The sequence below is a fragment of the Corythoichthys intestinalis genome, chromosome 2 (assembly GCF_030265065.1).
Source record: "Corythoichthys intestinalis isolate RoL2023-P3 chromosome 2, ASM3026506v1, whole genome shotgun sequence".
Lineage (NCBI taxonomy): Eukaryota > Metazoa > Chordata > Actinopteri > Syngnathiformes > Syngnathidae > Corythoichthys > Corythoichthys intestinalis.
Genome location: NC_080396.1, coordinates 37901902 through 37918565, shown reverse-complemented (window position 1 = coordinate 37918565; position 16664 = coordinate 37901902). Strand labels below are relative to the sequence as shown.

The window sequence follows — 16664 nt, the reverse complement described above, 5'->3', positions numbered from 1 at the left end:
AGTGTTGTTGCTGCTCTTTTCATTTGCCATTGTAGTTGTTTTGTCCCGCTATTCTCTTGGCTATACCTGTTGTGGGTGGACTAGAAAACGAGAACATTTTCTCACCAGTTTTTTGCGTGGGCCGGACATGTAATAGGCGTAGGGATACGTATACTGCAGTGTGTAGCGACACTAGAAGCAAAAAAGACAACACACAAGGGAGGTATATCAGACTGGAATAGGCAATTTAAAAAAATACTGCGTGTGACCTACTAGTTTAATGAGTCTGATGTCTATTTGTTTATACAAGTAATGTATACACCTCTAAATAAAAATGTAAGCAATGATGCTAGCTAACACAATATAAGAGGTGTTCTAAATGGTCCGCAAATACAACAGACAATTCAGAACTACAGTATATCTGTGCAATCTTGCATAAATAAGACACTATACGATCTTAACCGTCTCTTAAACAAAACAACAAAAAACACCTTAGCTAGAAGCTTTGCGGCATTGTGAAGATACTGCCAGTCAATCCAGGTTCCCAGATTGTTCATCACTCTCTCCTGGATCTTCTCCTGAATCCTCTGGTACGTCTGAGCCTCCAGCTGCAAGGACTTGTTGTGGTTCTCCCACTTGTGTCAGAAACAGACAATTTGCATAGATAACAATTGATCCCACAAGACAGTTTCAGAATTTTCTCTGCAATCAAATATTCGTAAGAAGCACAAAAACATACAATATCACAAAAGTGAGTACACCCCTCGCATTTCTGCAGATATTTAATCTTTTCATGGGACAAAACTGACAAAATGACACTTTGAAATGATGAAAAGTAGTCTATGTGCAGCTTATATAATAGAGTTCATTTATTTTCCCCTCAAAATAAGTCAAAATATAGCCATTAATATCTAAACCTCTGGCAACAAAAGTGAGTACACCCCTCTGAAAAAACGTACATCCCTAAATGTCCAAATTGAGTACTGCTTGTCATTTTCCCTTCAAAATGTCACGTGACTCGTTACAGGAGTGCTGTCAGCATTGCTGCAGAGATTGAAGAGGTGTGTGTGTGTGGGGGGGGGGGGGGGGGGGGGGGGGGTGAAATAGCCTGTTAGTGCTCAGACCATACGCAGCACTCTATATCATTTGGTGTGCATGGCTGTCACCCCAGGAGGAAGCCTCTTCTGAAGACGGTACACAAGAAAGCCTGCAAACAGTTTGCTGAAGACGTGTCAACAAAGCACATGTATTACTAGAACCATGTCCTATGCTCTGATGAGACGGGCTGGCTTTCTTGTGTACAGTCTTCAGAAGAGGCTTCCTTCTGGGGTGACAGCCATGCACACCAATTTGATGTAGAGTGCAGCGTATGGTCTGAGCACTAACAGGCTGACCCCCCCCCCCCACATCTTCAATGGCTTCAGCAATGCTGACAGCACTCCTGTCACGAGTCACATGACATTTTGGAGGGAAAATGACAAGCAGTACTCAATTTGGACATTTAGGGATGTACGTTTTTTCAAAGGGGTGTACTCACTTTTGTTGCCAGGGGTTTAGATATCAATGGCTATATTTTGAGTTATTTTGAGGGGAACATAAATTAACTATTATATAAGCTGCGCAGAGACTACTTTTCATTGTGTCAAAGTGTCATTTTGTTTGTGTGTTGTCCCATGAAAAGATACTTAAATATCTGCAGAAATGCGAGGGGCGTACTCAATTTTGTGATAAACTGTATCAAGTTTACAGACTTCCCAACAACGTATCAAGTTTAAAGACTTTAAAACTTCTAATTTTTTCCTATGTTTTGAATGCTGTTGCTTACACATTTATGCGAGTAATTTATAGCTTTTTATGAGCTCACAAGCTTAATGCAGTCTTGCTGTCGTTCACAAACGCTCAACGTCGCAAAGGTCCAATGTACTCATTGCAGGTGTGTTAGGAAAAAAACGACTGACAGTGAGTGCATGTGTACCTTTACCTTCTAACATTTAGCCATGAGTGGTTCAATAGATTAAAAAACAAAAAAACTAGTAAAAAGAAAATTTTAAAAAACGTATGATAAAACAAAGTGAAGCAGCTAGCTTTGACTAAGCAGTTTCAGAGCATTTTGTCCGGCACTTCTGGGATTCCATTCAGCAAAGAAGGTTGAGTCTACTTCAGGCCAAGAAGATTAAGTGAATTACATTTTGTCTTCCTCATAATTGTAGCAATTTGGTTGTTAAAGGTTTTTGCATGTTTTTTTTTGTTATTTTAGACTGACTGTTAACACACCAGTGGTACTCATCAAATTGTTTGGGTTACGGTGCTAGCAAGGCAGCTACAAATAAATGATGAGAACCACCTCACTTGAGCTGTTAACTCAGTTCATAGATATTTTTGATCGATCAAATCGTTCTGTATCACATTTTTCTGTGTGAATGTCCCTTGTTATGTGGCCTATAATCCAGTGCGGTCTATGTAATGTACCTTTTTATTTTAAATTTTAGTATCTGTAGAATATATTCAGATGCGTTCAATTATTAAAATTATCCTAATTTAATTGAAGTTGCTATTTCCCTGTAATTCCGCAGAAATTTAAAAAAAGACTGAGTCACTCAGTCACACACTCCTCCCATGCTCTAAATGCTTACCCTTTCAAAGTAGAAGAGGTATTTCTTAAGAGCCTCTCTGGCTTGAGCCTGCTGGCTCTGGTTGACAATATCAGGGTTTTCTTTATAGCGACTGCACTCGTAGTATTCACTGCCGTGAGTCTTCCAGTTACCAAGACACATCCAGCAGAAGTCTGAAAGTAAAAATTTTGTTCACAAGCCTATTAAAACATGACTAAATAGTTGGGCAAGGCTTAATTAGTTAAGTAGACTTTATTTGATAAGCTTTCAATCCAACAGATCTTCAATAATTTTATAATGTTAAATCTTAACATAAAATTCCATGTATAAAATTAAACTGAAGAAGTCAAACACCTACCATGTCTGCACTTGGAGCATTGCTGAAACAAAATGAGATTAAATGTGTTACTTTAACCAAACAATAACAGTCATACCAGAGAAAACAAACACGATACTGTGTAATAAACAGAACATAACATTGCAATGCTGCAGACTCCCACAAGAAGGATGTTTTGAGTATTCCCCAGTATTAGAGCTTTTGAGCTGTCACTCACCATGTGATTGCATCCTCCATTCTTCTCAATGCAGATATTGCACTTAGGACACTGAAAGGTGGCACAAAGTTATTTTATATTTCAAACATTTTCTTAAGTAATAAATCAAGATAGAAATCGGCTCATACATCTTTAGTGTGTGCGCTGATATAGTTGGCCGTCTCTGAGTCATCAGCACATTTTGTGAGCCATTTACGGATTGTTGCACAGTCTGTGGGTGCATGGTACATCTGACAGCATTTAAAACTATGAGGAGACAACAAGAGAGCAAATCAACATTTAAGAAAAATGGCATACACTTTATTGGCATATAATGCATAGGAAATTAAGGACTGAACCACAAGTCATTAAATACGTGACAGGTCATGAAGAATCATGAAATGACTACAGACCATTAAGAAAAAAAACAAATGCACACACACCCAAAAAAAAAACTGTCAATCAATGCAGTACTTTTAATAGCGACGTTTAAAATTAGGAATTCAAATTCCATTTTAAATTCACTTGTTTTGTGCATTTACTCTGTGCAATTATAAGCAGTGTGTGGTTGTGTTGTGGACCTACCAGAAGACCTCACTGCAGCGGCTACACTGTACCCTGCGCGCCCGTGGCTGCTGCACCTTAATGACAATGGGGCAGTCTGCACCCGGACATAATTGCAATTGGAAGTGACTCTGCAATTGAAGAGATGAAGACTTGGTGAAACTGACTACCAGTAAGTAATTCAATCAAGCAAGTAACTTATTCGCTGCCATTGAAGGCTACAGATGTCAAATACATTTTAACTAGGGGGCTGATCATTACCAGCCTTTCCAAAATAAATTGATTTGACTTCTATTTCCGTCAATGGCAGCAAAGGACTTGAATATTCTTTCAAATTATGAACTTAAAGACTTTAAAATAGAAAATACGCCACTTCTTTTTCCACAAAGGAACAGGCAACTGTTGACCATTGGAAATGACAGATTTCAATTCCCTACGTGTATACGCGTAGAGGAACAGTTTTCCTTTGCCCCAATTTTGCACTCAGAAAACAGATTAAAGAAAGCAAGTAAACACAAACCTCTACATAGTCTCTGAAGAGGTAGCGTCTGTACTTGTCCTTCAACTCCTCTCCTGGCAGTAGAGGCAGGACAAAATCCTCTGGCGTTTGCAGGGAGCAATCTTGTGCCATGCACGAGATCCCTGGAAAGAAATGGGTAAACCCATGTTAAAAAAAAAAAATAGACTCCATGAAAAACATATTTCCTCCCTTAAATTGCGTGCTCACTTGCATTTGACCATTGAAAGACTGGAAAGTAGCAACTAAATCCAAGTTTATTGTTAACTTGCACTGTGCGCTATAAAACACTTCAAAAATTCAGTGCGCAACTGGTGAACAGTGAATGCCAAAAAATAATCATAATAAAAAATTGGGTAATCTGGTTGCACACCCAAACACATTAACATGGACAGTAGGCGCTAGGCAATAAAATTTGTTTTTTTAGGGTGTTTAAGTTTGGTAACTGCATTTTACGTATACTCTTTTCACAAAGTGGAGAAAAAATACAAACTGAAAACATTCTAAAGGCCAACTAGGGCTGCAACAACAGAAAAGGCTGATCACCTTTGTGCCAAGCCATCTTGACGCTGTCATTATTTTCACAAAGTGGAGAAAAAATACAAACTGAAAACATTCTAAAGGCCAACTAGGGCTGCAACAACAGAAAAGGCTGATCACCTTTGTGCCAAGCCATCTTGACGCTGTCATTATTGCAGAGGGCACATGAGTTTAATCCAATTTCAGAAGGCCAACATTTCTTCACGATTGCTTTTGTTGTTCACATGAAATACCAGTATTCTCATTTAAGTATGAACTCATGTTATATTTTAGTCTTTCTCAGGGGTGAAAGTGGTTAGAATTTCTTGCCGGAACTCCCCGACGTGAAGGTCGCCACGGAGACAGAAATGCTATTTATTTCTTTTTTTTTTTTAGCTACTGAAATGATGCAAACAAAACTGTTTTGGTCAGTTATTTCTATAACACATACAAAAACTGATTTTCTATCAAAATTGTATTTTTTTTTCAATGTTTTGCAAAATAAAAGTTAACAAAAACAGCTATAACCCCGACCTCCATTTCCAAATTTTTATTTTCCCTCATTTCCTCATATACTAAATGCCAAATCTCAATTTTAACTACTTAAGAACATAGGATGTATATTAAAATTGAAGATAATGTAAACATTTATTTTTTGTTGTGTTTTTAATAATAAAAATATAAGTAACATGCATTCAGAAAAATAAGTACAAATGACTTATATTATGCAGAGTGAAATGGAATATATTTTGAAGATCGCCCAAACATTGACTTTTATAAATCATAAGGAAACGAATAAGTAGCCGAACGTAAATGAACAAATAAAAATCCAAAGTGCACATTGAAATGAACAAATAAAAATCCAAAGCGCACATTTACAGCTAAGATGTTCTGAACTAAAAAAAACTAAACATGATAAATAGGCCACCTTAACTCTTTCCTTGCTCTTAAAGATTTGATCCATTTTCTGTTGCATTGCACTTTTTTTTTTTAGGTTTTTTTTTTTAGCTGTTTCAGAAAACATGCACTGAATCTTATACCTGAACTGCGTTCTGGCCCTGAATCTTATACCAGAACTACGTTCCTGTCCGTTCCCGTCCACTTTCACCCCTGGTCTTTCTGCCATAATTATCCAAATTCAAGCAAAGGCTTGAAATATTTGGCATCCAAATTTAAAATAAGGCTTGAAATATTTTACTGTTCTGTGAACTAATATCAAAGTACATAATAACGAAAAATATATATATTTTTTTTTTTTTTTTTTTTGCACAAACTTGGACAATAACCATGACACTATTACTAAAAACCCGACACACAAACATAATCCTGACTTACCTACTCCTATACCATCTTTGACCAGTACAGTGCAGTGCTGCTCCCAGCATGCTTTGCAAAAGGAGTGCTGGCAGGGCAGAGCCAGAAGAGAATCTCTCCGTACGACTTGGAGACACACACCGCACTGCAAGGACTGAGAGGCCTAAAACAGACAATTTAAGTTCAAATGTCACAAGCAGGTACACATTCACAAACTTAAATGATGAAAAGTTGAAACACACTGCACTGCTCTGCTGGCAAGGGAGTTCCATTCACGAGTGATGGCCAAATGAAGCTTGCCAAAAGGGTTCATTACTCAAGGGTTCATGTGCACACACAGCCAGTACTGGCCAAAATCTTTTTGGCATTTGAAGTGTTAGTGACAACCTCTAGGCTTGTGTGGCGAGAGTCAACACAGTAAGTAATCAGAGTAATGTTTTGTTTTTGGCAATGTGAGAGTAAGGCTCACGAACGTCTATTAATGTAAAAAAATAATAATTTGAGTCAGCATTTACATCAATCCAGCGGGAGACAAGATTCTTGTTAAATATTAATGCATTGTTTTCAAATTTCCTTGTGATCACTGTGATGAAAATGGTACACTGGTAACGGGACAATTTGACATCATATAGTCTTGCTGAGAATAAAATATATTTTTCAACAGTGCTGGGACCCATTCTATTTCTCTTTTGGATAGAACTTCACTAGCTTTGGAAAACACTCACATTAAACTGTCGCTGTGCTTTTTTACACCCGCGATCAATGTCCCATAACATTTGACTGAAGGTGTACATGTTCCAAAAGCCGACGCAAAACTCGAATTGCTTCCCGAACCGCAACATTGTTCATGACGTCACTCGCGCTTCAAATCACGCTCCATGAAAGATTTCCTAGATTTCTCGGCACACACTGTGCAGCTCAGGCGCAGTATGTCCCATCACTACCTATTGCCTTCATAATATATTTAATGTAAAAATTAAGGCTGTCAAAATTATCGCGTTAACGGACGGTAATTAATTTTTTAAATTAATTACGTTAAAATATTTGATGCATTTAACGCACATGCCCCGCTCAACCAGCTTAAAATGACAGCACAGTGTCATGTCCACTTGTTATTTGTGTTTTTTGGTGTTTTGTCGCCCTCTGCTGGTGCTTGGGTGCGACTGATTTTTTGGGTTTCAGCACCATTACCATTGTGTAATTATTGACATCAACAATGGCGAGCAATTACAAATTTAATTAAAACGAAAACATTAAGAGGGGTTTTAATATAAAATTTCTATAACTTGTACTAACATTTATCTTTTAAGAACTACAAGTCTTTCTAGCCATGGATCGCTTTTACAGAATGTTAATAATGTTAATGCCATCTTGTTGATTTATTATTATAATAAACAAATACAGTACTTATGTACAGTATGTTGAATGTATATATCCGTCTTGTGCCTTACCTTTCCATTCCAACAATAATTTACAGAAAAATAGGGCATATTTTATAGATGCTTTGAATTGCGATTAATTACGATTAATAAATTTTTTAGATGTGATTAACTCGATTAAATTTTTTAATCGTTTGACAGCCCTAGTAAAAACGCAATATGAAAAAACTTAAGATGCATTTGATGCTTAATATGCATACAACTACTGACCCATTCAAGAAAGCAATTGATAGATGCAGGGTCACCGATTCCTATACACACATAATGTGCTGTCAGTAAGGTACTACAAGTTTAAAATAAATAAATAAATAAAAAATAGCAGCCATGTTATGCTTTTGTTCAGACAGTATAAAACAAGTAAAATACTGTATTAAAACATTAAAGCATGGTTTGTAATGTATTTTCTCCAGAACACACAGTAACTGTTTACAAGAAGATAATTGATGCCTGTCAGGCAGCTTTGTGTGAAATTTGCCAGAAGTTATTTGCACTATTTCTTAAAACAATTATAAAACTAAAGTACAGTACAGGTAGTTGTATTTTGTATCAGAGTGATTATTATTTTTTTTTAAAAACAGCAAAACAATTACTATTTTTCCTGTGTGTGTGTTACTGAAGTATTATCGGGGTGGGTTGCACCAACTGACTTTTCATCTTAGGGCACATAAATGGCTATCAGCGGCCCTGAGTGATATTTATGTGCTTGAATTGGTCTCCAACAATATCTTCCCTCCACAGGTGTGTCTGTTACTCACAATGCCTGCTCTGCAAGTACTGCTAGGCTGAACCAGAGCATCTGACAACACCAGAGATGAATTGGACTTATTCCTACGCACACAAAAAGTAAAGAAAAGAGGGTTACAGGAGGATTTAAGACAAAGAAATAAAATAAACAGTATTCCAGCTTTTTAATGTGAGGCAGATGTGCTAAGCAAATTTCAGTTTCTGGCCTTTTGATTTTTTGGGGGCAGAGGTATCGGGGGGTTTTTAAGCACTTAATGCTAAATTTGAAATTTTTGCTACTATAGAAAGGTCACATTAACTGAGACGAATTAAAACATTTTCCAGCATTTCATTTTTGACACTGAAAGGAAAATACTACGTAAAAACAAAGAGTTGAACAAGAAAAAACAGGCAGGATTCACGCTAATAAATAATACAAATAAGGGACAATAAATACCTGTCCAGAATTTGTGAAACATGCCAGTGAAAATGCACAAGTATCAGCTTTGCTACAGCTGGTAAAACCTGAAAAGAGTGAGAGAAAGGGTGAGCAGACCAACAAGATACTTGTTTATCTTGATTGCATGATGCCATCACGTTACAGGCTAAATAGTAACAGACCTCCGACAGCAATACATTGCTCAATATTGACATTTGACTTTTGCACAAATTGATTATCTTTCACACACATCTAAAAGCATGTGCATTGTGTAAATGAATAATATGTTCGAGCTCAACATAGACGGGTACCTGGCTTGTGCTGATGTTTTCCAATAGAGTGTGAATTTCATTATCTGCCCTTCCTGTTTACTGGTGCACATATTGTCCTAGATAAACCCAATCCTTACCAGTTTGGCAACTAACTGTGTAATATAGGGATTCGCACACAAAAGAAACTTGAAAATGACTTTCTTGAATGCACAGCAATCTTGAATTGCACAACATGTGCAAAAAGTAACATACAACTAGGAGGCCATAGATATTTCAGAATAAATCCCCATAAAGTCATCAGTTTTAGTCATCAGCACAATTGTGGGGATCACAATAACAACTTTGAGTAATGTAAAGAAAAGCAGAAATATGCAAAGCATCACTTATTTTTTATGCCTTTCTTGTGAAAATATGAATGATAAGAGAGAAATAACCAGGTAATGACAACTTTCATGATTGTGGGTGTTCAACATGTCTCTATCCATACCTCGAGAAAGATAGTCGGTCAACTTACGCTCCCTGCTGCATTGAAGAATGCCTAACTTCAAAGTGGGGACTTAATTAACAACCTTACTTTTTTGTGTGTACTGTATACACTCACCGGCCACTTTATTAGGTACACCATGCTAAAAACGGGTTGGACCCCTTTTGCCTTCAGAACTGCCTCAATTTTTCGTGGCATAGATTCAACAAAAAAATGGTAAAATGGTGTTATACTTGTATAGCGCTTTTCCACCTATCAAGGCGCTCAAAGCGCTTTACACTACATTACCATCTACCCACTGGTGACGCAGCACCAGGAGCAATGTGGGGTTCAGTATCTTGCTCAAGGATACTTAGGCGAGTTCATCAGGGCAGAGAATCGAACGCACAACCTCTGGGTTGGGGGGACAACTACTCTACCACTGAGCCACGCCACGCCACAAGGTGCTGGAAGCATTCCTCAGAGAGTTTGGTCCATATTGACATGATGGCATCACACAGTTGGAGCAGATTTGTCGGCTGCACATCCATGATGCGAATCTCCCGTTCCACCACATCCCAAAGATGCTCTATTGGATTGAGATCTGGTGACTGTGGAGGCCATTTGAGTACAGTGAACTCCTTGTCATGTTCAAGAAACCAGTCTGAGATGATTCCAGCTTTATAACATGGCGCATTATCCTGCTGAAAGTAGCCATCAGAAGTTGGGTACATTGTGGTCATAAAGGGATGGACATGGTAAGCAACAATACTCAGGTTGGCTGTGGCCTTCCAACGATGCTCAATTGGTACCACGGGGCCCAAAGAATGCCAATAAAATATCCCCCACACCATTACACCACCACCACCGGCCTGAACCGTTGATACAAGGCAGGATGGATCCATGCTTTCATGTTGTTGACGCCAAATTCCGACCCTACCATCCGAATGTCTCAGCAGAAATCGAGACTCATCAGACCAGGCAACGTATTTCCAATCTTCTATTGTCCAGTTTCGATGAGCTTGTGCAAATTGTAGCCTCAGTTTCCTGTTCTTAGCTGAAAGAAATGGCACCCCGCGTGGTCTTCTGCTGCTGTAGCCCATCTGCTTCAAAGTTTGACGTACTGTGCGTTCAGAGATGCTCTTCTGCCTACCTTGGTTGTAACAGGTGGTTATTTGAGTCACAGTTGCTTTTCTATCAGCTCGAACCAGTCTGGCCATTCTCCTCTGACCTCTGGCATCAACAAGGCATTTCTGCCCACAGAACTGCCGCTCACTGGATATTTTTTCTTTTTTGGACCATTTTCTGTAAACCCTAGAGATGGTTGTGCGTGAAAATCCCAGTAGATCAGCAGTTTCTGAAATACTCAGACCAGCCCTTCTGACACCAACAACCATGCCACGTTCAAAGTCACTTAAATCACCTTTCTTCCCCATACTGATGCTCGGTTTGAACAGCAGGAGATTGTCTTAAACCATGTCTACATGCCTATAAATGCACCGAGTTGCCGCCATGTGATTGGCTGATTAGAAATTAAGTGTTAACGAGCAGTTGGACAGGTGTACCTAATAAAGTGGCCGGTGAGTGTATATCTGGCACAGTGGCTGCAACAAGTGAATTTTTCTAACATAAAAATCGATGCTTCATTTTAGATATAGACTGGTATGTTCCCCCCGGGTTGATACAGATTGTGTCTCACTATTTGGAGCCATTAATTTAGTAGTAAAAGGGAAAAGATTGGTGTCAAAAATAACATGACAATAGCCAAAAGTTTTACTCAATTCAAATGCCTCTAATCATGTTTACTAAACAGCTTGTCAAATGTCAACATGAAAAAAAAAAAAAAAAAAAAAAAACCAAGGCTAGCGTTTGTTTTGTGATTTTGTTAAAAATTATGACAAAAGTAAAGAGAGCTCATAGGTTCAGCAACACACTGAGCGGAAACCTATCCCAATTAATTCCCTACTATGATTCTAAATCAACTGGGACGGTGATGCTAATATACACTGTTCAGACTGAAAACGTATGTATATTGCTTGGGCTATGGGAGTAAATAAAGGTTTACATATAAAAAAAAAAGTTTGAGGTTCTAAAAAATGAGTAGTTAAAAGGATGCAGAGCAGAAAGAAAAGGCCCACCTTCAATGCAGCAGCAACAATGTTCACCTCCTCATTTAGAACCCTTTGGCTCTCCTTGTACGTTAGACAAGTGAACTGATACTCTTCTGGGTCAAAGGAGTCCGCGCCCTGTTGTTCTACATCGCCGGCCACTCCTTCGTAGTACGTTTCTATGTCCCCTTGATCCTCCTCTTCCCCTCCATCGTCCTCCTCTTCTTCAGAGTTTACCCCAAAGTCTTCCTCATTGCTGTCAGACGCCTGGCTGTTCATGTCCACAGACATCCAGTCGATAGATTCAACCACCCGGACAGGTAGACGGTACGCCTACCTGTCGGATCCCTATGGTTTCGATTGGGTAGAATGGCTTTAATAAGCTCTGTCTCCAACTCCTCCTGTCCCTATGGTGGTGTCGCTGTCCAGAGACACCCTGGGTCTGGATAGACTGTGACACGTGGAGGTCGTGCTCAGCAGCAGCGAAAGAAACAAAAAAAGTCACACTCCCCGTCACTCATTTGGATGGCTGGTTTGGTGGTGATCCAAAGAAAGTCTGGGAAGAGAGGGAATCAAAAAGGGATTAATGAGGCAGATGTGAAGTAGAAAAGTACAACTGTGCCCAAGCACACTACAGACTGACGGCTATGGGTGCATCCCCTCTACTGGCTAACTCGTAAACTACAAGTAACACAGGCACCATAAGTCTATGTTCTGTGCACGCATGCCCTCTACTACCTAACTCATAATCAAGAGGCAACGCAGGGAACAATAAGTCCGCTATTACTTCATTAGATCTGATACAAGTATATCAAACATTTGGCTCAGAGGATTGCTAAATACTGGCCCATATTACAAAGCTACCAAGTTTCGAGACGACTGATTCACAACTGACAGAGGACTAGGACTTCAAAGTTTGTATCCACAAGAACAACAACAACCTCTGTGCCGACTTGACAGGCCTTCAGCCTGCCAAAAATACAATACAGTAGAAGATTTCGTGGAATGCTTATCCTTCAATATATACTGAAAAACTCACCTATTTGCAGCTTTCTACTGGTGCACGGTATTTATTGGTCCGATAATTATCGGTCCGATAATAGGAATTAAGACTTCATCCCAATAAATCCTATAACTTTATTAATAGGACCGATTATATGTACTATGCTGGCTGGCCTGGAAATCAGTTGACCATTTGCGGGGCATTGCTGCCACCTGCTGATCAGAATAATTCGCTGAATCTATAATTTGTTCCACGAACTCATTCACTTTACACAGTGCTGTGTCTAGCGGTAGCATTGACAATCATGAATGCTTTCTGTTACTTACGTTTCCGCCTCGGAATTATATGTCTGTAAGTATTTGTTTACTATAACATATGGATGTGCAATATGTTTACTTTGGTGGTGAATGGTCATATGTACAGAACTTCATAAGTTGTTGTGTTATAGAAGCCAGCCAATGCTTAAGACTAGTAGCTCAAGCTAGTGTGCTATGCAATGCATACATATAATAGTTGTCGTGTAATGTTAGTCCTGTCAGCATGCTTGGTAGGATTTTATACTATGCAGAGAAACCTTATACTTTATTGAATATGGGTTCACTCGCTGCCGTTTATATTGATTATTATAAGGCAAGCCATTAATCCATTTTGTTCTACCATATTTTCGTGATGAGGAATGAGTGATAAACCTTACCATATAATGTTTGCATTTTACAGTGTTAGTTATAAGTTAGTAAATTATTGAGAGGCCTTTTGGTTATTGATAGGCTTGCTGTCCTAACCTGTCTCCCAGGTTAAGAGAGTTGTTTCATGGACCAAAATCACAACAGTCTCCTGTAGCACCAAAAATTTTTATCTGATGACAAAGCACAATACCTGTTGGGTTTATGTTTTAGTTGAGTGCTCATTGTTCAGGAAACACATCTTCAATTATACTGACTAATTGATTGTGATTGACTCAAATTATATTTATTTGAAAAAAATAAATATTGGCACTTTATTTGAAGACTGTTCTTGTCTTTGTTTGTTCATTATAATAATGTTCATGTCATTATGAAAATTCTGGTGAGGTCAAAGGCAAATGTATGTTGAATCCACCATTATTTTTTTTTTTAAACCTCCAGGTGTTCAAAAACTTGGGTAAATTTACATTTTTAAAATTATATATTTATTATTGGTTATCGATATCGGCTTTGAGGAGCAGGAAGTTATCGATATCGGTTTTAAAAAATGGATATCGTGCACTCCTACAGCTTTCACCTATCTTTATGCTCATTCTGTTCCCTAAAATGCCAATGGTGGTGTCAAATTCCTGGCTAATAGAAAAATAGCAAATTTTGTCAAGGAAGTATGTTGTCTTTTTAAGAACGATACCTCTACTTGTCAGTTCCAACTGTTATCTCTTCTTAATGTTGGCTATGTGCTAAACTATGACGGCCATGTGTTAAGCCTGAGTGTCTGGGCTTGAGAGGATTAGTTGAACCATGCTCTAACGGGGATATAAGAAAGACACCTCATTACTCCCTATGCACTTGGCAGAAAAAAACTGAAAAACATACATTAAATACTCTTTTTGTTCACCTCCATTTTGTACAGCGTGAGGCAATTGTCTATTGAGAATTTGAGATCCAATATAAGAGCAGCACCACACATTCTGCATGTACTGTATACACCAGGCATGAAAATGGGTCAGGGGTTAAAAAGGTGATAAGGGTGTGGAGGAAATATGTTCCAGTACACTGTACATCCCAACAAAATATTGAGCTCAGTCGACCCACACTGTGTTTCAGCAAGGCCGTGCAGAGACCGGTGAAGGGGCGGGTGCTCGTAGATCAAAAGGGGCACATGAACAAGTAATTAATACAACTTAAAACAACATAACTTCAATTTTAACCAGCTTTAGATAATAATTGGCTGCAACTGTGACATACTTTAATTGGGAGGGGGCAACAGTGAATAGAAATCAACCCTGTCATCAACACTTTCTGGCTGTGACTCAGTCAGTCTGCCTCTTTTCTTCCTTCAACCTCTGCATCAAAACTTCCTTCCTCAACTTGTTCATCTGAGAACAAACCACATCAGATGGTCACTGAACCACCAACAGCAGTTTTCTCAAAACTATTTTTTCATTATTAACCATACTTAACAACTCTAGCACCTAATGATTAATAAAGCAATGGTATAAAATCTTGTAGAAAAATAACATTGTAATTGTGTTTATAATTGTATTTTATACCCGACTATCCTTGCAAACTTATTCTTACCAAGTGTGCTATTCACCCAGCTGATGAGGTATCCACTGCCTTTAGCAGCTTCATCCAACTCTTTTTTTTTTTTTTAATCCCTCAATTTTGTTTCCTTACAAGGCATATCTATATAATGAAATATAAATCTTTAAAAAAAATCTGACTCCCGGTGGCTTTTATTTTTAAAGCTTTCTTAATTTCTTTCTCAATAACTATGGAGGTGGATTTGTGTCTTTATTATTCAATCAAAAAAAAAAAGTTGCTTCTATCAAAAACAAAGTTGCTTCAATCAAAATATATGTTTTTAATCCCAAAAAAGTCACTTCAATAAAAAAAAATGTTTTTGATTGCAAAAATAAATTTGAGACAAAAAAAACCATTTGAAAAATTTTTTTCTTGATTAAAACAACTTTTTCCATTCAAGCAATGTTGTTTTGCGTTTGGGCCACATTTTGGCTAGGACATTTGTGTCTTTGTTATTATTCAATCAAAAAATAAGTTGCTTAAATTTTTTTTTTTTTTTTTTAAATCAATCATAGAAAAAGTTTGCACATGTGTCAATCATCATTTAACAAAGAGAGCAGCCTCAGAGGGTTTGAGTAGACTCACTATGAAGCATTTAATAAATCCAAGCATTTTCTTACTACTTTATTCTTGTTTAAAAATAATTCGGTGGGGCAGTAACATGTTTAAAACTTATCATAATTCTTACAATTTGAAGTGCTTAAAAAACATTTATAAATGCTACTTTGGGGGGGGGGGGGGGGGGAATAGTGAAAAACACATGTCTTATATATGTATCTTTTTTCCCCAATGTAAAATCTGAATAAATACATTGACCACGCACCAAAAAAATTGAGGGGGGGGGGCGCTTCTTCGCGGTTTTCACTTATTGCGGCGGGTTCTGGTCCCCCTTAACCACGAAAAACGAACCGCGAAAAACGAAGGGATCACTGTATTTCTGAAAAGCTTTAAGAAGCAAGAATCATTCCCATCACTCGTCCGTCCATCACATCAGCTCAAGTCCCAGCAGAAAACAACACGTCTCAGGCGGACGACGGGAGCCCCTCCAAAAAGAATTTCTCCTCGGATCTACGCAATTCATGCAGGTCACTCTTTTTTACTTCAAAACGGCGAATTTCGCCGAAAGGTGAGAGATTTTCATGCCTGATACACTCACCGGCCAATTTATTAGGTACACCATGCTAGTAACAGGTTGGATCCCCTTTTGCCTTCAGAACTGCCTCAATTCTTCGTGGCATAGATTCAACAAGGTGCTGGAAGCATTCCTCAGAGAGTTTGGTCAAAATTGACATGATGGCAACACACAGTTGGTGCAGATTTGTCGGCTGCACATCCATGATGCGAATCTCCCGTTCCACCACATCCCAAAGATGCTCTATTGAATTGAGATCTGGTGACTGTGGAGGCCATTTGAGTACAGTGAACTCCTTGTCATGTTCAAGAAACCAGTCTGAGATGATTCCAGCTTTATAACATGGCGCATTATTCTGCTGAAAGTAGCCATCAGAAGTTGGGTACATTATGGTCATAAAGGGATGGACATGGTCAGCAACATTACACAGGTAGGCTGTGGCCTTCCAACAAATCTCAATTGGTACCAAAGGGCCCAAAGAGTGCCAAGAAAATATTCCCCACACAATTACACCACCACCACCAGTCTGAACCGTTGATACAAGGCAGGATGGATCCATGCTTTCATGTTGTTGACGCCAAATTCTGACCCTACCATCCAAATGTCGCAGCAGAAATCGAGACTCATCAGACCAGGCAACGTTTTTCCAATCTTCTATTTTCCAATTTCGATGAGCTTGTGCAAATTGTAGCCTCAGTTTCCTGTTCTTAGCTGAAAGAAGTGGCACCCGGCGTGGTCTTCTGCTTCTGTAGCCCATCTGCCTCAAAGTTCAACGTA

The 16664-nt window shown here is 38.5% G+C and overlaps 1 protein-coding gene across 1 annotated transcript in view; it reads right to left on the bottom strand.

The window, feature by feature from the left end:
• arih2 (ariadne homolog 2 (Drosophila)) overlaps nt 1-16664 on the bottom strand; it is a 28629-nt gene that overhangs the window by 7465 nt on the left and 4500 nt on the right. The window contains exons 2-13 of the mRNA XM_057829863.1: nt 11513-12038; nt 8658-8725; nt 8233-8305; nt 6060-6201; nt 4209-4330; nt 3710-3819; nt 3274-3391; nt 3146-3196; nt 2950-2971; nt 2613-2764; nt 471-614; nt 106-171 (exon numbers count right to left, since the gene is read on the bottom strand). Of these exons, the coding sequence (XP_057685846.1) occupies nt 106-171; nt 471-614; nt 2613-2764; nt 2950-2971; nt 3146-3196; nt 3274-3391; nt 3710-3819; nt 4209-4330; nt 6060-6201; nt 8233-8305; nt 8658-8725; nt 11513-11773 (1329 nt within the window). The 5' untranslated portion in view covers nt 11774-12038. The remainder of the gene's footprint in view (nt 1-105; nt 172-470; nt 615-2612; nt 2765-2949; nt 2972-3145; nt 3197-3273; nt 3392-3709; nt 3820-4208; nt 4331-6059; nt 6202-8232; nt 8306-8657; nt 8726-11512; nt 12039-16664) is intronic.